The 25,610-nt window shown below is 35.9% G+C and overlaps 2 protein-coding genes across 2 annotated transcripts; one reads left to right on the top strand and one right to left on the bottom strand.

Moving 5' to 3' along the window:
* The first annotated feature begins 2,813 nt into the window (after positions 1-2,813).
* LOC145764537 (uncharacterized) lies at positions 2,814-4,734 on the top strand. Its single transcript, XM_082576160.1, has 5 exons — positions 2,814-2,990; positions 3,187-3,285; positions 3,510-3,698; positions 4,175-4,266; positions 4,482-4,734. The coding sequence occupies exons 1-5, from the start codon at positions 2,814-2,816 to the stop codon at positions 4,732-4,734; spliced, it is 810 nt and encodes a 269-aa protein (XP_082432286.1).
* Positions 4,735-7,401: 2,667 nt separating this feature from the next.
* Positions 7,402-11,631, bottom strand: LOC145776168 (claudin-1-like). The gene is made up of 5 exons (XM_082587572.1): positions 11,409-11,631; positions 9,817-9,919; positions 9,220-9,326; positions 8,561-8,694; positions 7,402-8,230 (listed from the first exon to the last, which is right to left on the bottom strand). Exons 1-5 carry the CDS (start codon positions 11,535-11,537, stop codon positions 8,050-8,052), a joined length of 654 nt encoding a protein of 217 aa, XP_082443698.1. The 5' UTR covers positions 11,538-11,631; the 3' UTR covers positions 7,402-8,049.
* Positions 11,632-25,610: the final 13,979 nt, after the last annotated feature.

Genomic DNA, 25,610 nt, shown 5'->3' with positions numbered 1-25,610 from the left:
CTCCTAAATTATATTACAGGCATAGACAAGAAGCGCTTTTGTTAAAAGATGTTAAAGCGTCAAAACTTTGACAATTTTTACTGTATTCAAAGCGTTGACTATTTTGATCTATGAAAAAAACCTAAGATACGGAGCCGTTTTTGTAATATCTAGGCTTTCACCCGGTTGTTGAAGATTTAGAAGTGGCGGGAAGGTAAGGAAGCCAATCTGAGTGGCTACGTTAGGAATGCCTTCATGTATCTTACCAAAGCCACAGCCCCATGCTCTTGAGCTGTGTCGCACCAGCGCCCTTTGAAACTATTTTGATAACTTTAGAGCAAGTGAGATCTAAAAAAAGATATGACGGCTACAGTGCAGTTATGCAACGATTGGTAGCTGCAGGAAGCTGTCTTGGTAAATTAAACTTTTCCATTCAACCCCACAAGAGAGTTTCAAATTCTTTAGGCAATGTAAATATCGATAAAATGGACTATGAGCAGAAGCTTTACACCAGAGTTCAATATTTATTTACCACTCCCTTACTGTAAAAGAAGCCAAGGAAGTAACTGCTTTCGTCGAATCACAGTGGACTGTTTGAAGTTTTAAACTGAAAAATAGTCCACATTGAGAAAAACATGCGAAAAGTGACAATATCGTGAAAAAATATATAAAAAATAGTTAATTACCATAACCTTATATTCAATAAAACCACGCAAAAAGGAAGCTAGCTTAGCACATATAGAACTCGTACAAGCCCAACTAAGATATTTTATTGTAACCAGGGCCGGATTTAGCTGATGGGGGGCCCGGGGCACTTTTAGATGGGGGGCCCCGTGCAAAACAAATTTTTGCGCCTACGGCGCGAAAACCCGACTCTACGTCTACAGAAGACTACCATTAATCCAGCACTGCACTGCACAGTATTTTGCAGAGACTTCAAAGGCTGAACGAAAAAGTGATAATAACAACAAAATCACATTTTTCCACGTAGGGGGGCCCTTCAAAAGTCGGGGGGCACCTGCACCCTCTGCCCCCCCCCCTCCTTAAATCCGGGCCTGATTGTAACTACATACATCAAAAGTGTAATCAACTAAATGCATCGTTCTGAAAAAGGTCGAATTTTGAAAAATATGGTCGCTTCAAACGACAAAGCAAAAACAATATCTCAGTATTTTACCATAGCTCAGTTTGCCCTTATTGTTTTGTGACGTTTACTCACCAAGTCAAAGCACAGTATGTTTAACAGATGGTTGCAAGCAGACTGCAGAGTTGCCAAAGTTAAACAAAAGGTAGTAAAAACGGCATGTGGTGAGCTGCTAATACTTAATGCAGTCCATTGTAATTATAACAATAAGAGTATTTTTGGTTTCTAACAAAGGAATACATCAAGCAAACTTTCTGGTGCCTCAGACAATTAAAAGCCTGTAATGCCCTTTATTCAAAAAGTTCTTAGTGTTCCTCAAGCATGCAATAACTTGTTTGAATTCATGTTTGCAAACATTGTGTTAGAATTGCCTTTTTTAATCATACTCATGCTTGGCAGTGTTTGCGTTGGCAATAGAAATTTCAGTCAAATCAAATAGAACATTCAATATCGGTATAAAAGCTGAACTTTACATTTAAATTGATTCAGTTCAGATATTAAGCCATGAAAGTAACATTGGTCAACAAAATAGAATGGCACCATTCCTGTCACAGTGTGGCTAATAAATTGTCTTTAATTTAGTAGATTTAAAAAACAGAGGTTTTTGCAAGTTATCAAAGTTTAATCGGTACTTAAAAGTTATTTGTTGAGCTTTTCAAAAGTTGTGAAAAAAAGCAATTATAATCAATGTTAAACTGTATTTTTTTCTACTCGCTCTATTGCAGAAAATCCTTAAGAATTAAACGTTGAAATCAGGGATCACCAACCTACGGCCCGAAGTGGCACAAAATCAAACCTAATTGTTATGATACACTGAATAAAAATCTTATCAAAATTTAACGTTATATGAAGTGTTAAAATAGATAATGTAATTTCACGTTTTCCATTTTTGTATTTTATAATAAAATGAAAATAGGTGTGTCTGAAAAATTAAATATGTGATGTGTGTAGTATGTGTAATATTAAGTATGTGTAATTTGGGAGCTTGTAATAGAATAATGAATTTTTTCTCCCCAACCCATTCGCCTGCTGCGATCGAACTCGTAAATTATTGCACACACCTCTGAAAACCCACACCCACTCTGTTGAATCACCACCACAAGTTGCAGACTGTAATTTAACAAAATGATTATCCGATCCGAAAGCATCTCTTCTTACAGTCACCTGGCCCTTTCCAGAAAAAGTTTGGTAATTTCAGGTCTAAATATAAAAATACTTGACGAATGCAGTGGCAAAACGTTTTTTTGTTTAAATTGCTATCGAACCTAAATACCAAAAAAAATTCTTGGTTTTAATGCAAGCGAAGTTACGTTAATAACCAACTTCATATGCCACAACAAACTTGTGCAACAAATCTCCCTCAAACTTGTGCGATATTATTTATATCAGCGTTGTATCTAACCCACAATATATTAATCAAGTACACGTATTTTATGTTTTATGGTTTACACAGATAAAATAATTCGGGCTTGCTCATTATTTGCGTAGGCTGCCACTTGCGTGCAATAAATGCAGATCATTGATGCAATACGTCATTTATCTCATGAATACACTTTGCCTAAAAATATTGCATAATCATGATGAAGACAAAAATAGCTGCCATCAATGCATTTTTAAAAATATTTGCTGGTTTACACAGGACATAGAAAAACAACGTCGATATAACTTGTGCATTATACTGTGTGTCAAAATGAAATTAATTTGTGCTGGGTTTTCCAAAACTGGAACAAAAAGCATTGCAGAAGCACTGCGCATTTTGGGTTTTAAAGTGTACGATTATGCTGAGCATTATCTTGAACATAAAAACCAGTGGAAAGAAATCTTAGAACCAAGAAGTAAACAGCATCCAACTCGAGAAAAACTGGTGGTAAGTTAGAGTTTATTCATCCATTACTTGATTATATTCAAACATAAAACAAACCTTTAGAGCTGCAAGCTAATCAGTATTTTCAATTCATTAACTTACATTTTTTCACTATCTAAAAATTGAATACATCTTGACTCCATCGAATTCTGACCATGATTGATGAACTGATTTATTTTCTTTGTTGTTACATTTGCAGAAACTGTTTCAAGAAATGTACAAAAATGTTGATGCTGTTACTGACCTACCTGCTTGTCACTTTTGGGAAGAAATTTTAGAGGCTTTTCCTTCAGCAAAGGTGATGAAAATATTGTAAATTCAGTATTGCACAATAACACAAAATTTGAATTAATTTTGTGTTTATCGTCTAAAAAATTTCAGTTAAACTTCACGAACAAGCTTGAGCGTAAAGCTTTGATAGTTTAAGCAATAACTGAGATCCTTTGCAGAAGCAACCATCGCAAAAATTGCTCATCGTTTCGTATTTATTGTAATACATAAAGTTACATTGGTTACTTACAGGTTCTTCTCGTAATTCGAGATGAAAAGAAATGGTTTGAAAGCGTTGTCAATTTTTCCAAAGAAATTGAAGTAAGAACGCCAAAACCACAATTCTTCCTCCGATTTTTGGCATCAAAAACCGCACGGGAGCATGTATTCTTTGCTCAAAGAGTCTTTAAAGAAAGTGTAGGATTTTTTCCTTCTTCCAAGGTAAATGGGTGTTTTTATTCGTTGTTATCAGCGATACATTTAAGTGTTTTAAGATAAGTGTCTCCTTCCTATGCGCCGTGATATAAAATGTAGAACAAACTAAACTATACATTTTTCATTTTGAAGAGTAATCGAAATAATTATGTTGTTCTATTGTCGCTTCAAGAAAACGTAAAGTCAAGAGCAAAAAAAAACGCAAACTCTTGACATGGTAATTGCGAGAACTTTTGTTTCGTCAAATAAATTGCCTCAATATGCTATTCCTTGCAACGAAATCGAGTTAAGTGTAGGCTATTTGCAAATAGCTTACCTGTTATCTCGACAATTATTTGAAAATTGCGTCAAAATGGCGAAATTGATCACAATTTGTTTTTCATGCAGAATGTGTTTTAACTACGGTAATAAAAGATTAGCTGCAATCGTTTTGGAAAACTAAACAAAGACGTGACCTTTCTATCCCTCCTTCTTTTTTTTAGAATCTCTGTGAAGTATTGACAGTGAACCGATACCGATTGCATAACAGCAAGGTCCTGCAAAGGTGCCCATCCAGCTCTCTCTTAATATACAGGTAAATGTGACAAAATATTATTGCTAGTCTTTGCGAAAATATTTCTAAACTTTTTTCTTTTGCATATTCAATTTAATGTGCTTTCTGTATTGCCTAACGTATCTAAGCAGTTTCTTCTTCAGCAAGCAAAAAAATAATAATTGTTGTACAGTAGGCCTAATTAAAATATTAAATCATTGCAAGACGTAGGCTAATACTTTAAATATAAATTTTAGAATAAGTGAAAGTTGGAAGCCACTTTGCGAATTTCTGGAAGTGGACCTTCCAATTGCTAATGGAGTTCTAGTTCCTTTTCCAGTAAAAAATAGGGCAGATTCTGGAATCAAGAAGTGGAAGAGCGGTGAATATCCTCTCTCCAGTGTCATCATCAAAGAAGTTGAAGAATTCAAACGATGGCTGGTCAAATACTTAGTGCTTTCACTTATTCTGTCCTGCATACTTTATTATTTTGGAATATTTCTCCAATAATTTATTTCTTATGCCCAATTTTTAACCAGTATTTTACTTTCTCGAAAGATAGATTTTGATTGATTGATTCGGACTGGGAAAGCTTCTTGCAGAGCATCCTGGCAGTTTCGCATACTTGTAGAGGCTTTGAATCACTGATGCAGGCCCTGTCACCGAGATTGACACAGTGAAGTTTCCGATTGTGGAAGTCTTGTTGCCGGGGTATTATTACATCCATTAGATGCCGCTGAATGGAGAGCAGTCCTTAACGTGCGTTTCTCAAGCGCACACCCCGAGAGTCGAACCAGCGCCGCTTGATCTTGAAGCTTCTTTGTTCCAGAAGTCACGCGCTAACCTACTGAGCTAGTTTTGTTGTAAGCTAAATAATCTTTTGCTTTTTCTTTATTTGTTTCAAATGTTCGATTTTCTAGCAGTTGTTTGGCATATTCTCATATTAATTTAAGTTGCTATGTTTTTACTGTACAGCAAAACAGCAAAGTTTGTCTTAAAACATTTAAAAAAAAAATTGGCCTTAATTTTTTTGTATTCTTCTTCTTTTAAAAATAATAAAAATCGAGAAAATAGAAAATGGCGATGTTGACATTAAAAATTAATTTTTGACGTTTATTCTTCATATTCAACAAAGGTATAGCTACTATGTAGCTATATTGGAATGCCGATTTATTTTCCGAATTATATACAGTAGCCTACAGCAAAAAAATGTTTTGTATCAATACATCTTTTTTCCGGGCATGTAGTTTTATATTTACTTTGATTATGATTTTTGCATTAGCTTGTTATTTATCATTTATTTTATATTTTATACCACAATAAACCTTGTTCCTTCGAAACAACTTTGCAAGATTGAAAAAGTGATCTCATGAAACAATTCAAAGCAAAATATTCCATATACTAAAATAGTAAAATCTTTCAACAAACGTGCTACTGGACACACTTTTATTTCGGTTTAAACAATGTAAAGTGAGCAGTGGCGTAGCCAAAGGGGGGGGGTTTCACGCTCCCCCCTTTGGCACGCGTGTGACGTCACGATATTGAGAATGATGCGTTCAGTTTCTTTATGTCTGTAAAACAAAGTTTGCCTAATTTTAACGAAACTGCATTAAAAGAGCGAGTTTTGCCAATACCAAACCTTCAAATATCTCAGCCAGGAATTAGCAACAAGAAAACATAGAGACTTAGCTTTTCTGAAAAATTCTGAAGAAAACATGATCTTGCCCTTTGCTATGCCACCGGACAGCACCATTTTACAGTAATATTCATAGCCACATTTTTGATGAAAATGCTCTCAATGCACCAAATTCAAAGTAATTTATCAAAAATTTCTGGGGGAGTCCCCTCAGACCCCCCGCCGCTGGGTGTCGTCTTAGGCAAACACACCGTCGAGCTGCGCCTGCCGGCCGTCAACCTCCCCTTTCAAAGTTCCTGGCTACGCCAGTGACAGTGAGTCTTACTTTATTCCAAAGCACAAATGTGTTTATGGTTAAACTGGGATTGCATATCCGTGGAAGTAGTTAAGCTACCACGGAAGACTTTTAGTTTCTGTGTTTCTCAGTCAAAGGGCTACTATACAGTAGGCCACACGTTGCCTAAACTGATTTTTGCACAGCAGGATTGAAAACTTTCAAACATTTTTTTTGTATGTGACGCCTTTCAACCATTTGCATTATGTTTTGAAACGTGCGACGCTCAGAAACGATGTCAACACCACTCTGAAGCACGTCGTTGTACCTTGCCAAGTTACTTAAACTTGATCATCTATCTCAAGTGTATTTAAATTCAAATAGCTTCTGTTTCACCATTATCTTACGCGGTAGCTGATTTAAAGTGCCTCTTAAAATGAGAAAAAGAACAAAACATGTAGGCTAATATTTCTAAGTTGCTGCAAACAATTCTCACGAGTTTTGCTCACTTAATCATTATTCATCGACTATTCAGCCGAAAATTAAACTAAAATTCAAAAAGAAAAGGTGTGCACCAGCGAACATCTATTAATAGATTGGCTTAGTGGCCAGCTCTCTCTCATTTCACTGCGTTGCGGAGATCCACAAAATGGAAACATTGGCCATTGTACGCGGTTAACAATGTCGTTAGACGCTTTATTTAAACAGAAAAGAGTAAAAAGTCAGGTAATTTTTCACTTTGTGTGGAGCTACGTAGCTACTCGAAAAGTTACTGTTTTTTTTTATTCACTTGTTGATAATGCATATCAGTTTGTATCTTCTGTGCATCCTTTTCTTGTATCACAGGCCAATCCAATAGATCATTACTGGTGGACCCCTTCTTTTTCTTTAAATTTCTCATTTTTCGGAGGAGAAATTGGCATAAGGGCAGAGACCAGGACAACATTTTGTAGATGCAAGATACATAAGCATGTGAGAAACAGTGCAACTGCATGACTGATACAGTGGCTGTCTCCTAAACTGAATCTATTCCCTACGCTGAAGTCTTGTGTGGTTCTCATGCTTGCGTGCTGATCTCAACCCAGTACGCAAAACTTGTCGTTTCTACATCGAATAAAAGTCGTCAACGTTTAAGATAATCAATTCTTTTTGCATGGATGTGCCGTTACAAAATTTTAACCAACCAGAAGCAAAATATGGCTGCTGTTTGCCCATTGAGTTTTGTAGACTTAATTTAGAATAAAAACAATCTTTATCAATATACGATTCATCATCGGTTTTATTGAACGTTGTTTCAACATAGCTCAATATCGAAATACCGTCGCTACGACAAATGGTGATACATACATGTTTTCCATCAAAACGAGTTATCTGCCATGACACTCCAATTACGTCATCCCCTACGAGATGTCTGTGCAGAATCAAGTTGGCCTGGCGTTCATTTGGAAATTCCGACACAGTTACAACAGAATCATGATACAAATACTTCATGTGTTTTGTTCGACTTTTTCAAATCTGTTACCAGCCTCTTTCAGTCATATTTTCAGTTTAGTTTTAGTCGAACAACGCTTTTTTTTTTTTACCACATAAAAACAAAGCAAAAAGCGAAAATTCTTGGTGAATAAAAATAACCTCTTTTCGCAGCAGGCTATGACGTTAAAACAGACAGCTTCGGGAGTTGGCCATTTGCTATTAAAAGTTTGCAATCGCTTTTTATAAACAGAAGTAGTACGTTGTGGCAAATTGATTTTATGTGCATTGCGTATACCCTAAGTTTTTTTATCTTCTGGAAATTCAAGCTTTGGCAGTAACATTAACACAATTAAAAACCTGTGTAGCGTACACCGCCACAATGCAGCAGCAGCCTTTTGAAAACTGCAGAGCAATTTCTTAACTGTTCCGACATAGTTATTGTTCAAATATATTCTTGGCTGCCAATCCCTCCTCCAAGAGTCTTGATTGGTGGGTTGTATCCGTATCGTGGTTGGGCGTCTTCATAAGATCTACCACATCCAGTGCATACAGCTAAAAGTCCAGCAAGAAAGAGAAAAACACCTCCAACCCATCCCACAAATAAACTGACACCGAAGATATATCTAAGAGAAAAAATTACTTGATAAACTTAATTCTAAAAAGATTATAAACGAATGAGTTAGAATCAAGCGCGGTTGAACTACAACGGTATGTCGGGCTGTAAGCTTGTTATAACTATTATACATAGCAGAGTATATTAGCCTACTATTTATTTATCGGAAAACTTTTTAATCACAGAGCAATTCTACTGACATGTTGGGCAAGAATGCACCTAAAAGGTAAGTGGTGGAAATGCCAAGCACGCACGGCATAAAAGTTTTGTTTCGATAAGACCACAGGGTGGCCGCAAGAAAGTCTTAAAACCAGATTGGTGGTGAGCAACATCAAATCACCTCGTTACTGTAATGGTAGAGATTGAAGCAAATTCATGGGCAAGTCGTACATCATTTGCATACCAGGACACTGCGGCCACAAGGAGAAGTCCAGACAAAATGCTCAAAGAGCCAGCGACTAATCGCACGCGTTTCTGAGTAAACCACAGCAAGCAGATTAATATTTTTGTCTATAATATTCAATCCACATGCACATTGCTATAAAAGATTACATTACAATAATAATGTTCTTTTTCTAAGAATACTGACGATGCTCTTTGTCGTATCCAGGCTTACACCTGGAGGTTGAAGATTTAGATGAAGTGGACGGGAAGGCAAGGAAGCCAATCTTCATGTCCACCTTCAGGCATGCCTTTAAGTGTCTTGCCAAAGACACAGCCGCATGCTCTTGACCGGTGTCGAACCGGTGCTCTTTCGATTGCCGTTCCAGTGTTCTCACCACTTCGGCTATGCAACGATGCTCTGAACTTTGTTGACTCAAGACCAAACAAAAAATGCATCAAATCTTCTGCTATTTGAAAGTAACAGCCTATTTTTGTAAATCAAAATGCGATTGCGTTCCATCGATTCTATTGCGAAAGCGATGACACAAAAACATGACAGTGCAACATATATTCAGAATTTTGCAAACAATCTGTGTGAACAATCGAACACTCAACCTTAGTTCCTTTGTTGTCTCCACCGCATGGTAATGAATCCATTCCGACGCACATCGCCCCAATCGCACATATCGCGAGCATGATTGATGTCAAGCTGAATCCACGGGCTAGCAACAAATTAACTTGTTATCAAACTACTGTTGTAATCACCTACACAAGTGCCATGTAGCTTTTACAAACAAATGCAAGTGGGTGTTGTCTTCACTAGACAACGCTTTATGTTCATGCATTTTCTACATATTTGTTTAGACTTTAGAGACATGAATTTGGCAAAAAAAGGTAAAAAAAAACAGGAAAAAAATCAGTACTGGTTTGGTAAAACAAAAAAAACAACATAGATTCACTTTGGTTGTAACTATAGTAATTCCAAATTCAATGCCAGTTTACTAGGTTATGGTTGATATATCACACAATATTGCGATGCATCATTGCAACTTATTTCTCAGTTTAGTTTTGGACATGCCATATTTTTTGGGACACTGTGGAATTTGATCACTGCCTTATGAATTTTGTCATTTACCAATCAATTATGATTAATGCATTTCGCCTACTGTGTAGTTGCGTAGCCTACTAGTACTACTAATATTAATGGTTCACCTGCTTGTAATTCGCTTGGTAAACCAAGAAAGAATCTATTAAAATCATCGCAATCCCAGTTTCCAGTTGCGTAAGTCTGGCATCTTATCCACAAACCTTCATGCTAAAACAATAAAATACTCGTTTAGCGTTGCACTTGTCCACGAACAACATAATGAAATGGCAATGAGCATAAAATAAATTATAATCAGTTCGATGGCTGTCTCTTTTCTACTTTATTATAGCTTGGACAGGGAACAGTTTTCGACTCAACCGGTACAGAGAAGTATAGTTTTACTTGCAGTAGGTCTCATGTTTACCATTTAATGGATTGATATCTGTAATCCATTACCCGCTCACAATATCAACAATATTATTTAAGACTGTTTAAATAAGATGAAGTCTTAGCACTATTTATTACACATTGATCTGTCTATCCTTCTCTTTATGAATCTGACTGGGTCATGTAGGTGTTCAAGCACATTATGCCGACTTATAATACAACACAAAAGATACAGCAGTATCAATATACCGTAATTAATTTTAGTTGAAAATTTGCTTTTATTTTGCAGTACCCTTTCTTAGAAGAATAAAAAAGAGAATACGATTTAAAGCAAATCATAAATACGCTTCGTTTGGTATAGTGTAAAAACTACAATATGTTAGGGTGACATTTACTGCCGCATTAGCAGTCCATCATAACGTGTGATCTACTTATATAATTCTTGGGTTTCAGCTACATGGGTTAAAATAAACAAGTTATTATACATATTTATATATATATTCTAGCGATACTTTCGACATTCCCAAAGAAAGATGCATATTATAAATCGCTGAATTTTATTTTCGTTTTTAACAAATATTAACACGATGAGACTGAAGCAGTTGGTGACCACCACCTAGCACAACTTCAGGATCATCTTCTTAGTGTCCCACAGTATTGTCACAATGTCACATGGTTGACGTGAGCACGCGAGAGACCTCAGGCTGCACCTGGGTGGAGGCAGTAGCGGACTTTGAAAATATTGGGAACACCCGAATTTCGACAAATGTGAGGGAAATTGGCAATGTAAAATTTGGTCCGAAAGAGCAGGCTAATTAGTGGGGATTGCTCTTTGGAAAATTTTACCTTGTTGATGCTTTTTTCTTTGTTTAAAACATAGCAACATTTTGTATATCCAAATTCATGAAATTCTGGAGTTATGTAGAAATTTAAGTTACAGGGTTTGCTTCAAAGTGATGTTGAGATTGAGTTCAAATATTTCTTTTGCTACCACGGAAGGGTTACTATTAACAAGTTATTTGCTGACAAAGGTTTGTAACGTGCTGTGTTGTCTTCCGTAAAATTTCTGAAATCCGTCTGTTATCACATAAATAAGTTAATTTCAAGGTTACTTGTAAGCAGTGTATTTACTTCGGAAATTTTTATTATTTTTATAACTTTTGAGTAGCACACAAAAAGTTTCCACTCATTAACACCACTGCTCAATTTTTCTACCAAAGAAAATTTACATGTTTTTTCCCGATTTTTTTTCATTTTTTATTAAGGGCCCTTTACTGGGTAGACATACGGCAGGAATTCGCACGCTATCATAGCACCCGTCATTTCTTACCCTGACAATGTTGTCTCGGATAGTGTCTTCTGGGTCGTTTCTTTTCCAATAAGGCAACGCAACACAAACTGTGGATAAAATAGTTCCCAAAACCATCATAACCAAAGTAGCCACTTCGGTAGCAGACATTTTTACAATTTGTTACTATTCTTTAAAATTAATGCTGATCACAGTAAAATCAGGGAATTACAACACTTTTAAAAATTTAAACGAGCTTGCAGTAACTTCTGTGAGTAAATGTTCAAGAAATCAAACATCTAAAGGAAAAGGTATTTAAACCATGTTTATGACTTAACAGGAAGAACAAAACTTACATGAACAAATAATATGCATTCAATAAAAGAATTGATTGCAAAAAAGACAATTCTTATTGATCACATAACTGTTACTATGTGAGGATTCAATGACTTTCGACTATCCAAACATTTATTCCATAATGCGTTTGAGAAGTGCTGCTAGAACTTTAAACAGCACAGCGACATGAAACGAAAATCAAAAAAGTGGAATACTTTCGAGTAGATACAATGTGTAGGCTACAAAAGTTATGATTGTTTCATGTCGTCAAGTGAAAAACAGTCCGTTTGTTTCACATTAATTTCTATTAAATTAACACCTTCAGTTGATAAAAAATCAAAAACAACAAAATTTGCCTTTTTGAAGCAAAAGTTTGTAAAAAAAACTTCATCGTTTGAATCTTCCTCTCCAAGTCAAAACGTCAAGTGACTAAACATTCGATCTCTTTCTATGGCAGTTGGGTAGTGACCTGATTTAAAATGTTTTGGGCAGATATCGAGCAGCTATTATGTTGTTTCGTCATCCAAATTATGCTGGTTGCAAATTATGCGGTTTGCTGGTTGTTTCCGTTTGAAGCACGGTAAATTGCACAATAATTGTCAGTTTGTTTATCCGGTTTGTCCCTTAAAGTCACACCACAGGCCGGGGAAGAAGTTACATTCACTATGTATGTATATTTTAGCGAAACCAACCAATGCTTTTGACTACATATTTGAGTCGCACTAAGGCTTTTCTTTTTAACTGCACTTTGCATATTCATAAAGCAATATCATGTATTTTTTAGGCTTAGTTTTAGGTTTGGTTTAGTATCATCTGTAAATGCGGTGCAAAGAAATATTGCTCACCTTAGCTTACCCTGTCGATTTTGTTGTTTCTTATCAACCTATTTTTGCTTTGATTTGTCCATAAAATTGCGAGATAGTTTTGTTTAATTGTTGTAAAACTGTCTAGTGTCTATTTGTCACTGACACCGCACTGAAGATAACTGAAACTGAGAACGTTGGCCAACGCAGAGCCCAGCTCAACATGCCACAAAGCAGCCAATTGAGATGCAGTATTTTAAATTAAAACAGTCACTGAAATCCACTCCTAGCTACCGAGTTGCATAAAAAGTGGTTAATTTGGAAAGAAACTTCCAGCATCAGCATCACATTTGAAAATGTTGAGGCAATGCAAAAATAATTACGTTTCAATTTCCCAGCAAGTTGTTTTGAAAAATCTCTGCCCTGTTTGAAGTTTTAAAGCCTCACCTCACACCCCGCTGCTTGCCTCCCGTGTAGCTGAATCAACAAATACAATTTTCAATCAACGGCTGCAGACAATCGTGGTTGGATTAAAATAAAGCAGTTTGTTCACTTGCCATAAAATGCATATAAAGGCTGACAATCAACTAACAAAAGTTGAATATTTTTTTGTTGACTTAATGTATTTTAATTGTTGAATAGATGTACAAACCTCAGCTGCTTCTGATTTGAAAAAAAAAAAAGCAAGTCCGGCCGCAAACCTTTTCAAGCAAATAATAATGGAAATATTTGAGACCAATCTAACTGTTTTTTTCTCATTAGGCAACGTCAGACTAAAGCAAAAAAATTGCTATAAAATTTAAAACCTTTTATCACGCTGCCTTCTTTAAATTATTCAAACGAGAAATGCACGATCTGAATAAAAAGGAAAGAGCTGGAAAGATTCTGATTCTCACCCACTTGATTACTATCTCTGATTCGGTTTGTCGCATAATTGAAGTGCAAAATAGAAGCTGATATCTTCAAACTATGGCACGTTCTTCTCGTACAAGCTAACCAAGAGTATTCCAAATTTGTGAACAGCAGGGGTGGCAGCATTGCATCTCTAAATCTAACAACTGCAACCTGAGCAGGTTCCCTGGGGTAAGAATTATTAGCCTAACTGTCGAGATTAAACTTGAGCGAACATTAACAGCACAGTCCACAAAATGTTTTAAATTACATTTCTGCAAATACTTTAGAAAAAATACATCAGACAAAGCGTGATGCTTGTCTTTAGCCTAAATGAAATTTGTAGGCTACATGTGAAAGGTGATAGTGGTTGTTGAGTTGCATGAAAGGTGATTGACTGAGGGACATTTGATCTTTTAGATGAAAAAGTCTGCAGCCTGTAAACAGCTTAATCCTGGAAGCTTCTTATCCTTATTTTCGCCTTGTTCTGCGGAAGCAGGCTCAATCACTGACGTAGGCTATAAAGTTTCTATACAATGCTAACCTGTTATACGGAGTTTAAATTAACAACTTTTAAAAATAATTTTGAAATACGTCAACGATTAATGGAAATTAATCATACAAAAATTCATTGCGACTGAACCTGACCAACGTACCAAAAATATACAGTTATTCTACGATATGTAGCCTAGTTAGTGATCAATGTTTTACATTAAAAAGAGTTTTGAGGCCACAAACAATAAGTGTAGACTACAACCGTAGATTTTTAAAAAAATGAAGTCGCTTTTAATCACACCCCCCAATCTATCCGTATTGTTTGTTCAATCTATCAAGTTCAGCGCTAATTTTACACTTCGTCTGCTCAATTTCAATTTTAAGTACACTTGGACATAAAATTTAACGATATTGCATAATGCACTTGCGCAGCCGGAAGCAGGGCCACAAACTCGATTAATTTCATGAGACTTGATTTCGATTTTCCAAGATCTAAGGCAATGACTGACCTACATTTTCAAACCTAAGTTTATGTTGGATTTCTCCATTTACACTTTTTAATTCTCAATTAAAACTTTTACTCTTGTCATTAATTCTACATTGACTTCGACAGATTATTATTTTACAATATGTTGCCTTAAAATTTGTGTCAACCTTTTTCCGAATGATAGCTGCTGCTCACATAGTTCTACAGTTATCACTTTGCGTTGTACGATTGATCGTTTTTTCACATCTGCACCTTGAGAAGAGCTTTGCCATCACACGTTGTTTTTGTGCAACTGCCCTCAGAACCTTTTCTTCACAATCTGTGAGCTGGAAATTATAAAACCAAACAGCAGGACGCCAAAGCAAACTGGTCTTAATGGTGGATTTACTTTGTTGCTTTTGTCCTTATCTGACGTCACTTGTTAATTTAATAGATAGCTAACGTGCTACTTTAGCACGTTACTGAGATAACAATCATTTTCTCAAAACACAATCAGGAAGACAAAATTTTAGTTGCTTAGCGTGTTCCACTAGTTTGGTTAGCGCATGTAATAACCCTTTGTGCCATTCTGCTGGGTCGTAAGAAAATCACACTTTTATCCTGAAATGCGAAACCTTCATCGTAAACATTATGTTTTATATTTTCTTGTCTGCACTATATTGGCATCAAACTGTGACCAACGGCTTGCGTCAGTGGTTCAAAGCCTCTACAAGCATGCGAAACTGCCAAGATTAAGCTCTCAAAGAAGATTTCCCAGTCCGAGGATGAAGATTCCCAGAGTCAATCAAACAATCTGCTTCTTGTCATGAAATTGTGTAATAAACCAAATTTGCCTCTACAAAGATTACGATGTAAAATACTTAAACTGCATGACTAGTATCTGAAAACTTCTATACAGTTGTGCTGTTGAACATTTAAACGACCTCGTGATTCGATATTATGATGAAAAAACGTAACCTGAAACGGGAAAGTCGCGTCCACGCCTGAAATCACGATTCGAATTCATACAATAGTTTTTTCGAATATTGAGATTGCACAATAGAATCATTCTGACTTTTAATAAAAACCAGAAACAAACGCAGACAAGTTAATTGTTTGTGGCGGCTGCCACTGATAATACGCTTGAACAGATTTCACAGGAAGCCAGGAACGTTCTTTTCATGCAGTAGAATTGACTATCCTTAGAGAACAACAAAATTTAGGAAATTAAGTGTCTTTTCAACAATAAGCTGTGAGCTAAACGTAATTAATTTGATAACGTGACGTACGTTTGTTACTTGGAAAGCGATTTTTATATTTTAAATTAAATTAGTTTTAAAGCGAAAATGAAACAAGCGAGATGCATCATTCGCATACTTTTCATGCCAACATTCAATAGTCTTTTCTTTAACGGCCTTTTCACCTTGACCATTACTACTGACAATTATCTCACCAAAAGTGCAAGAATTAGGCTACAATTGGTCTACCGAATTTAATCTCTTTAAAACTTTTAAATGACTTTTATGGGCTGAATTGGCTATGGGTCTTCAGGTCTACAGATTTGGTTTAATTTTTTGAATCTTTATCCTCGGACTGACAAAGCTTTGATAAGTTATTTCTGGTAGTTTCACATAGGCCTACTTGTAGAGGTTTTTGATGCAGAGCCGGTTACCAAGATTGACAAAGTGAACTGTCCGATTGTTGAAGTGCTGTTGCCGACGAATTATTCCATCCATTAGATACCGCTAAATGTAGAGCAGTCCTTAGAATGCGTTGCTCAAGCGCACACTCCCAGAATCGAAACAGCGCCACTTGATCTTGAAGCTTCTTTGTTCACGAAAGCCACGTGCTAACCAACTGAGCTATCGGGCGGAGTTATATGGGAGTTATTGCAGTCTATCGGAGTAGCCTAATATGAATTGACTTTGTAATCTACGTACTTACAGACGTTGAGAAATCTTAAACAATGAAATGTCAACTTTTACCACCAGAATTATTCATCAAAGACAAACGCAGTCTACATTCGAATTTCAATCACTTTTTTATAGCAAAACGATTAAATAGTAGGGTGGGCCGTTTTTGACTTTTTTTAGAAATTCAAAAATAGCTAGTCATAAAAAGTGGCACATGCATGAAAAAATTACGTGTGCAAAATTTCATCACTTTCGGAGTGCATCTTCTGCCCCCGCAGAGGGGTCAAACTTTCAATTGTTTGAAAAAAATGGGGAAATTTCACTTTCCGTTTTAACATAATTTTTTTTATAATTTTTCTACTGGCTAGTTATAAATTGTAAGTGGGATGTACCCAGAACTTTCCTATGTAAAGGCATGTTCGAAACTTAAGGTTTACTGCCCCTGCATCGACGACCAAAATGCTGAATTTTCACCAATTTGAGATGCTATTTTGTCATTGCTCAATAAACAAACTTGTCGCAAAAGGGCGAGATGGTGTTAACGCTGTACGCTCATTTATGTTCTGTCCATTAACTTTGCAGAATCATACGAATGAGGTACGAACATCAGTACATATTTATGATAAAGAGTTACAAAAAAATGAATAACCTTTTGAAGTCAAATTCTAGAGGTGTGCCTAAATTTCAGTAAAATTTGGACCAAATGAAAGAATCTGCAGAGTAAAAATATTTGAAATCGGTTGTTGTAGCCTAAGTGTTCCAATTTTCTGCAATGCACTTGCCCACAGGAAAATCGTGTCCCTGTTACAGAACAACAGTTCCTTCTTGATCAAAGAACAACTCCCATAATGGTGATTGATAACATGATAAATCGGCCACAAAATGTAATTTTAAACGTTTTCGAGGAGAGTCGCAAGATCAGAACAATTCCGTTCTTTACGTGAAGACCCAGGAGCAGGCTCAAGTAGCGCTTTGGTTAACCGTACCTGTTACTGGTGTAGACCCTATGGTCTCGCCTTCTGCTAATTCAGAAATTTCACATAGAAGCAGTGACGCTAGAAACCTGAGATTTCTTGACTTTTACTTTTTTTTCTTGCCCTAACTTTTAATCCCGATTATGTTGGTATCGGATATTTGTGAAGTTCACAATAAACCTTTTGTCACAGGCAGTTATGAAATGCAAGAAATTTGCTGATGTTCAATAGCTTGATTGACAGTTTACTATTAACGTGAGGTTTCATTTTGTGTTTGTCGGCGGCGCTAAAATTCGATTCTGTACCCAAGCAGCAAAATCCGTCATTTTTACATTGATTCAATGTCGATTTTGCTGTCTGGGTAGGGAGTCGCGATATGAGTCATTCTTTGCTGGCAGACAATAATTAGGAAGGTAATTTGTTATTTGCGCAAATTGCTTTGTAGTGCAAAAAGTGCATGGAATACTGTTTGCACAGAAACGAAAAAATTTTGAAAAAATTCTGTGTTCAACGCAAGAAGACTTTCAAAATAAAATGTGAACTGAGAAATTTGACCAAGAAATGGCGAAAATAGGTCAAAAACCGAGTCTTTATCACCTTTTTTACCCAAAATACACAATCACGAATATATTTTGCGAAATAAATTGATTGAAGTGATAGATAAGGCTTTTGACCAACGGCATACTTTTTTCTGTTGTTATTTGATATAAGCCGACGGAGTAATTAGCAATAAGAGGGACCTAGACCTGATGGTCTCGGCCAGTAACTCTTGCCGCCAAAAAAAAGCAGTAACAGATACGGTTAAAACACCTTTAACTTATTCAAGCTCAGAAACTTTGTCATCCAATGAAGAACGCTGCGAAGATTTTGATTATCAATCCAGTTTTGCCTCTGAAACCCCAGAAAAAGCAAGGTTACTTCCAGTTTAGTAGTATTTGCTGAATCATGCAATTGTACTGGTATTTTAGATAGGTCTGCAGCACTTATTTTTTCATCATTTCTACAAGATGCGAGAGTTGTAACGGATAGCGAATCTCAATCAGTCATAGATAAAAGCAAAGTGAGAAGAGCGAGAAAAAAAATGAGGTTTACAACTCAAATGGAAAGTATCATGTGCATAAATTTGCAAAGCATATCTTTTGATGGCCAAAAAGATTAAACCATCAAACAAAATGAAATTGCCAGGCTACTTCGAAAACATGTCGCAGTTGAAGAACACATTACTTTTCTTGAGGAGCCAAGTTATCATTTCATTGGTCATTTTACTGCAGCCAACTGATCTAATGTGTCAATAGCTACCGGGATTCTTGAATATTTTGAATCCAATAAAATTAGCTACATCAATGTAATGGCAATTAGATGCGATGGAGCCGCAATAAACACAGGTCAAAAAGGCGTCGTGATAAAGCTCCTAAAAGATCATTTCCAAAACCCACTTCAATGGTTAATATGCCTACCGGTACTCCATAGTAATGAATTGCCTCTAAGGCATCTTATAAAAGATATGGCATTACTAGCAGACCTGATAGCTTCACTGGGCCCATTATAAAGCAGCTAGCCACTGTCACACAGCTAGATGTTGTAAAATATAAAGCAGTTCCTGCACCAAAGATTGAAATTGATGAAAATGACCTCAGCACTGACCAAAAATATCTTCTACATATGCACAGAGCAGTGAAAATTGGAGATATATCAATTCATTTCGCAAATAGGAGTCCAGGTATGATGAACCACTCAAGATGGTTGACCACAGCCAATATAATCCTACATTTATATGTTGCACCTAACGAACCGTCAGCTGTAGGCCTATTGGTGAAACGTGTGGACTATATTATGAATGTTTATATTCCAGTATGGTTTGCCATTATAAAGGAAAGCAATTTCACTAATGACCAAAAACATCTCCTTAAAATTCTACACTCTCCTAAGAAGCTATCAAATAAACCCCCAATATCCTCAACAAAGTAATATAGAGGATAGCGTTTTATGCCCATCTTAAAAACATTTGTAAATGTTTGTAAATGACAAATTTGTGTAAACAAAATCATGATAACAATTCACGTGGAACTGTAGCCTACAGTACATTCCATTTACGGAACCTGCAGATCATATTGCTTTTATTCTGAAGTAAATTATAGGTTGCGTTTTATAGCTGCAACTGATCAAACGTAAGCTACTATTGCTTTTAGTTTAGGCAAGACTACGTCTTATAGTTTGTCAGTTCGTATCATCCTGCAAAGTTAGTGGACAGAACATAAATGAGCGTACAGCGTTTACACCATCTCGCCCTTTTGCGACAAGTTTGTTTATTGAGCAATGACAAAATAGCATTTCAAATTGGTGAAAATTCAGCATTTTGGTCGTCGATGCGGGGGCAGTAAACCTTAAGCTTCGAACATTGTTTGTAATTCTCGACGTTTATTTTAACAAAGTCTTAATTCCAAGTGCTAATTTACATCGCCTGGCAATATTGTCGTTTTTATGTCGATTTGATGTTGTCGGACATTGAATCGTTGTTAAAAAGGAGAACTAGGTTGGTTGACATCCAAGGGGAAAACATTTTTTGATCATATTTTGCAAAAATTATGCTTTTTTTAGTAATGTTCTTCACATCATTGAAATACTTATTTTATTACCTTGCCGTCATCGTCAACACATGTCGAACGTTGTTTTTCGTTGTTATAAAGAATTCTAAGGGAGTGGCAAACTTCTTTAAAATCAGCCACATTGGAGACACTCGTGCGAGTGTCGTTAGATGGTCCCGCAGTACTGGATTACAATCCCGATAAAGCAGTTATTGTGTGGTGCAACGATTCTATTGTAGGACGTCGCCCAGGCCCAGACTTCAACAACGCTAAGTGATCATTTTAGCATTGTTGCAAGTTTAATTCTATTTACTTGTGCTATCGTTATTTTTATTTTGTTCTTTGGCCTCCAAGTACACAGATTTGGCCGCCGAGAAGGAGCTCCCGAAAAAAAAAAACAAGTTTTAAGGCCTGTAGGCTACTGTGTTGCAAAATTTTGTGCCGGAAATATTATTTTGAGGGAAAAATGAAAGATTATTATTAGGCTAAAAGCGAATAGCAGAAATTGTTATATTGCAAAATGTGCAGTTGCTTACATGACTTTAAAAGGGCACCATTGCCCCCCTGCCCCCCCGCTTCCGGCGCCCCTGGTGGTGATCCAGTCTTGCTTTGAAGCTGCTCAAACTAGGTGCTGTGACAATTTTCTCAGGTAACTTGTTCCATTCATTAACGATCCGATTAGGAAAAAATTTCTTCAAAAGTTGCGTTTCTCGGAACAAGAGAAAAACGCAACTTCCCAAAACTGCTATTGCTCTTTTTTCTTCTGTAATTACCAAACAAAGTTCAAAGTAATAATCAACTCTCTGGCCGAATGCTGAAATGGCCACAATTGGGCGGACGACGCAACATCTGATGGTAAGATGGTTCTTGGTTGAATTAGCAATCAGCATGTTAACTGGCTGACTCCTTCAGTGTTGCCAGATATTGGAAGAATTCCAGATTTGTTTAATACTGTAATAGGAATGATGGTGTTGAAAGCACAATAGTGCTTTTTCACCTTTTAAATTTTTGCCCTTTTTATTTTTTTAAAAGTTAATTTCACTTTAAGAAACGGCGACTTTTATAAAAATTAAGAACAAACACTTCTTTTTTCTGGTGAAGTTGTAGAGCTCAATAAGGAGAACAAGAAACAGTAACTGGAAAAAAAGATTGCAATTTTTTTTATTGTTTATCGTTTAGTTACAAGTCGGAGTCGGTCTTATTGTTACCGACTGCGAGTCCACAGCTCTAATTTATTTGCATCAGACAAGAATGTCTATATTCGATTTTAGAAACCAAAAGAAAATTCACAGAAAATAAATGACATATCGTAGGACGTAGGCTATACTTTTTACCACAAACAGCAAGGGCCCAAAAGTAGCCAAAAGCAGAAGATAATTCAGCACAAACACTGGCATTTTCAATGCACTGCGGCATAGGTTTAGCAAAACTTAACCAAATCTCGTTGAAGAATAAGAGCAATAAGTTGACCGCAAAAAATCAAAAAAATTGGCACACACACGTAAAGCATGTCATTCTAGTGTTTAACATAATTCGATTTGTACAAGTATCAGAGGACATTAAAGCTTTAAGTAGAGAATCGCAAGATTTATAACAACGTTAAATGAAGGCATAAACAAATTTTCGCAAGAGAGCTTCAAAAGTTGTAAGATTTGCTGAGACTTGATACTCATGTGTGATGTGCACTAGCATAACCAGCACCAGGCATATTGTGTAAACCAAACAAGTTATTATAGGCAATTCTAATCCTGTTGAATGAAGATCGATGGTAACTGTGCCATAGTTGGCATGCATAAAAAGATACGGTATGCTTGCAATCCAATAAGAGCAAAAACACACTTTTTAGGCTACTGTGTGAACATTTATTATATTTTTTTCTTAATTTGTTTGCTGTGCAATAAAAACATTTAAATTTGTCTTAATTGTCATTATTATCTGATAAAGAAGAGTTTATATGGATACCCAAGTACTTATACCTGATGTTTTTAACTAAGAGTATTGATTTCAGGCCAGTAGGCTACATATTTTAGGGTGACAGATAGGTCAAAATGTTTAGGTTTAAACAACATCCCAAATTACTTTCTACATTTAAAAGTAATGTCACATTTCAACCAATTTTTTCAGCAAATTTCCTTCACATTTCAACCAATTCACATAAACCAACAAGACTAGAGCAAAAGCAACACAGGTCATCAGCAAACATAACCTGATTCAAGAATGCATTCTCTAAGTAGCAACCTGGTTTTGAAGTGTTCAACTTTTTTGACTAGCCTAATTATTCGCATATAGAGCAAAAAGGTAAAGAATCAGAACCCCTCCCTGTGTTTACACTTTAGACTGTCTTAATTGTGATACAAGAACCCCAGAATGTTCCTTTTTGATGTGCAAAAAGTGCAATGTAAACAAAAATACTGCACACAAGCTGTTTAAGAGAAGCATCTTTAAATTGCACAAACTACGGAAACCTTGCAAGGTTAGGCTTGTACAATGTATTATAATTGTATAATTCAATTAGTAATGGTAATTAGGCTATGACCCTGAGGAAAGTTTGCACATTGTCAATTGATAGCTATGAGGTTTGCTTAGCCAGTATAAAATAATGAGACTAGGCTGTATTGATTGTTTGCAGTTGGTAACTAGTAATTGGTAATCGAAACAACTAGATAATTTTGCATTGAGCCAACAGAAAATAGTGTGCTCTGTGATCAAGAAATAAAACTAATATGGCAAATGAAAATTGCTATATAATAAAGTTTTTAAAATAAACCAGCAGGCAGCAGATGTTCCAGTCACTGAGAAATAAATATGTTGTTTGGCAAGCCTTTAAATATGTCTATACCATACACAGTCAGTAGCGTTGACAGGGAGTACTTTTCGGCCTGGGATGATTTAAGGGCTCATGAAATTGAAAAACTATTGCGTATTCTTTGGATATAATACATCTTTCTTTGAAACGTCTTGATTTGGGGCACAGGAATCTCATTGGTAGGCCTACCAGGCCCAAATTTTCCTCTCAATGGCCCTTACCATACACCACAGAAAAGGTAAAATAGCCATTGCGGTTATATTTCCAGAGTCTTTTGAAGATGAAGTTTTTGCTGAAAATAAGTTTAAAATTGATTTGCAATCGAATTTGCCAGCTCAAAATTACATCTTGCTTCATGGTTACTAATTTATTTATTCTTTAATAGCAAAATTACCACATTTATTTGAATACAATTCACACTTACATAAATGTTGCATTCAGTGGCAGCTCGTGGCTAGTTTTGATGGATAGGCTACAAAAATGTTTTACATTTTCCAATTTCATGAGGGTAGGCTGCCGCCTATTAGAACGAGCCACCACTGGTTGCACCCATACTTCAGGCCTGTTGAAATGGTACAAACTTTTCACGCTTTGAAGTTATTTATGTATAATTTAAATCTCACTTTTGTGAGAAACAATTGGTACCAGTAGCCTACAATTCTGCATCTTATACACAAATAAATATGATGAGCATATTTTCGCACATAATATATTGAGTTTTCCTCAGTCGTCTGGCATGGCCAATTGGCCATTGGCCAAATGGTTAGAGGCTGCATGATGCTTGAAATGATATTGTTTAAGAGAATGCAGCTCTGTTATTGCAAATGCCTTAATGACATGTGAGCATGGCCGTACCTGACTTGATGACTGTATATTTAGCTACTGTATGTTGTGATGTTGTCACAGTGAATGTCAAATACCGGTAGGTATTATATATATATTAACTACATGTAGGGTATTCAAAACAATTGATGTCGTATTATTTCTAGTTTGTTTTAAACTAGGCCTTAGTTTGTCACAAAAGAAGATTTTGTGTGGTATGATATATACATTATTTTTGTTTGACCTGAAGAACTTTTTTTGCAACAATAACTTGATTTGCTTGATTTTTTGTATGATTGTTTGTGTATTTACTGTGTATGTTATTTAGACCTACATAACCTAGCTTGAGGTGGCTGCTGACTAGATGACCGTTTGGTCTTTTTGCAGTCTCCTCGTCATATGACACACAACAGATTATTGCATATTTTGTATATATTCTTTTTATGTTTGTGTTTGTGACAAATAAATAAACTGATTGATTGATACTCTTATATATACGACACGTGTTACCTAGTACAGTCTTGGCTTGTTTTACCATGTGATGTAGGCTGGTCTTGGCAATAAACATGTTTGATTTTTTGCATAATTTGGATTTATGATGCTATTTGATACGTTTTATTGATTGAATCCTCAAGACAGTCCTGCTGGGTCTGCTACTATTCAGTGAGTCCGATTCGGTGAGTTCCTAACCCTAAAACGGCAATGATAATTAGGCTACAGTACCCAATAATTTAAAAAAATCCCAATAATTAAAAAAAATCGGACTCACCGAATCGGACTCATCGAAAATGATTACATTCCGGTCCTGCTACATTTAAATCGTGGTGAAGAGTATTCTTCAACCAAACATTTAAGTCAGCCACACCATGGTCATTTAGTCTGTGTGCACGATTAACTTTAAATATCAAGGAATTGTTTGAAGAAAAGTCTGTTAGCAACGAACCAGTACACTAGCACAAAAGCCTATCAACAGGACACAGGGTCCTTTTTACACTGAGTACTTTAGATGCTGTGTATTTTGTTTGTTTTCAAGGTAGAAATGTGATTGACAATTCGTTTTTTTTTGTTTAACTAAAAGGTTGAACTGAAGAAATGGTTTGTATGCACAATTGTATATTTTTTTAAAAGTTACAACTATGCTCTGACCTATAGCCTATCACATAGATGTGAACCACCAGACATGCCTTTTTCAATATATATATACATGAAATATGCTTCACTCCACTTTTTTATGTATTTACTGTTTTTGATGAATTGTATTAACAAAACCTGTGTGGTTTTTGATTAAAATGCATATTTATGGGTTGTAGGGTTCAAAGTGTACTTTAAATATTTGATAACTTATTAGTTGCAATGTTTCATAAATTATTTATCATTGCAGATAAAATTTTATTTGGGAGAGAAGTAACCCCACCACCTGTTTACGATTTGAAGCAAAACTCTTTGAAGGGCTTTGATTCTTATATAGGGGATTTTCTCAATATATATAGACTAAGAAAGCTGTCAAACAAAAACACCTATTTATCGCTTCGTTCTGCTTGGCTTTTTTACTTGGCATTTGAGCAACACTTTTTTGTAGTTATTTGTTGTTTAAATTTTTCAGATACCGGTTGTCTGGTATCCTATGTATATTCAGTAGGGTGGCTCTTAAAATTGAGTTTTTGAATTTTGCTTGGGACACCCTTTCAAGTGGTGAGGTTGTCAGAAAAAATAACTCTTGCAAATGTTTTTTAAATTTGAAGTTGATTTAGAGGTGGCCCTCCCCCCCTAAAGTTCTGTGCCCTCCCTCAAAATACCAAATCTGCATATCTCGAAAACCACTTCAGCTAGAGATACAGTTTTTGTGTTAAAAGATGCAGAAAACATGGTTTTCTATCTGCTTTCTGAACATTGAATGCATCTACCTTGAGTAGAAAAGCAGTTATTTGGAAAAAACGCATTTGACCAAATCTTGATTTTACAACCTTTTTTGTGACCACAAAACCGTCTACAAAATTTCGTTTTTTTGTCTTAATTTTTGCACCTTAGAGGGAACACTGGTAACGATATTCATTTCAAAATGTAATTCTGGTCAGTACTGGAAGAAGCGATATTATCGACAATATTTTACATATTGCCTTGCGTATCCTGACAGGATGTCTGCGACCTACACC

This window comes from Aplidium turbinatum, chromosome 1 (assembly GCF_918807975.1).
Source record: "Aplidium turbinatum chromosome 1, kaAplTurb1.1, whole genome shotgun sequence".
In the NCBI taxonomy this organism is placed as follows: Eukaryota; Metazoa; Chordata; class Ascidiacea; order Aplousobranchia; family Polyclinidae; genus Aplidium; species Aplidium turbinatum.
Note: the sequence above shows the minus strand (reverse complement) of the source record. Positions and strands in the feature narration are given on the sequence as shown.

Bases quoted from the DNA above. Each gene is read 5' to 3' on its own strand.
- LOC145764537 (XM_082576160.1), top strand. From the start codon at position 2,814: ATGAAATTAATTTGTGCTGGGTTTTCCAAAACTGGAACAAAAAGCATT. The intron at 3,286-3,509 runs GTGATGAAAATA...GGTTACTTACAG, and splicing joins AGGCTTTTCCTTCAGCAAAG to GTTCTTCTCGTAATTCGAGA. The intron at 4,267-4,481 runs GTAAATGTGACA...TATAAATTTTAG, and splicing joins AGCTCTCTCTTAATATACAG to AATAAGTGAAAGTTGGAAGC.
- LOC145776168 (XM_082587572.1), bottom strand. From the start codon at position 11,537: ATGTCTGCTACCGAAGTGGCTACTTTGGTTATGATGGTTTTGGGAACT. The intron at 9,920-11,408 runs GTAAGAAATGAC...TTATTGTTTTAG, and splicing joins TCCGAGACAACATTGTCAGG to CATGAAGGTTTGTGGATAAG. The intron at 8,231-8,560 runs GTGATTTGATGT...TTTTTCTCTTAG, and splicing joins TCTACCATTACAGTAACGAG to ATATATCTTCGGTGTCAGTT.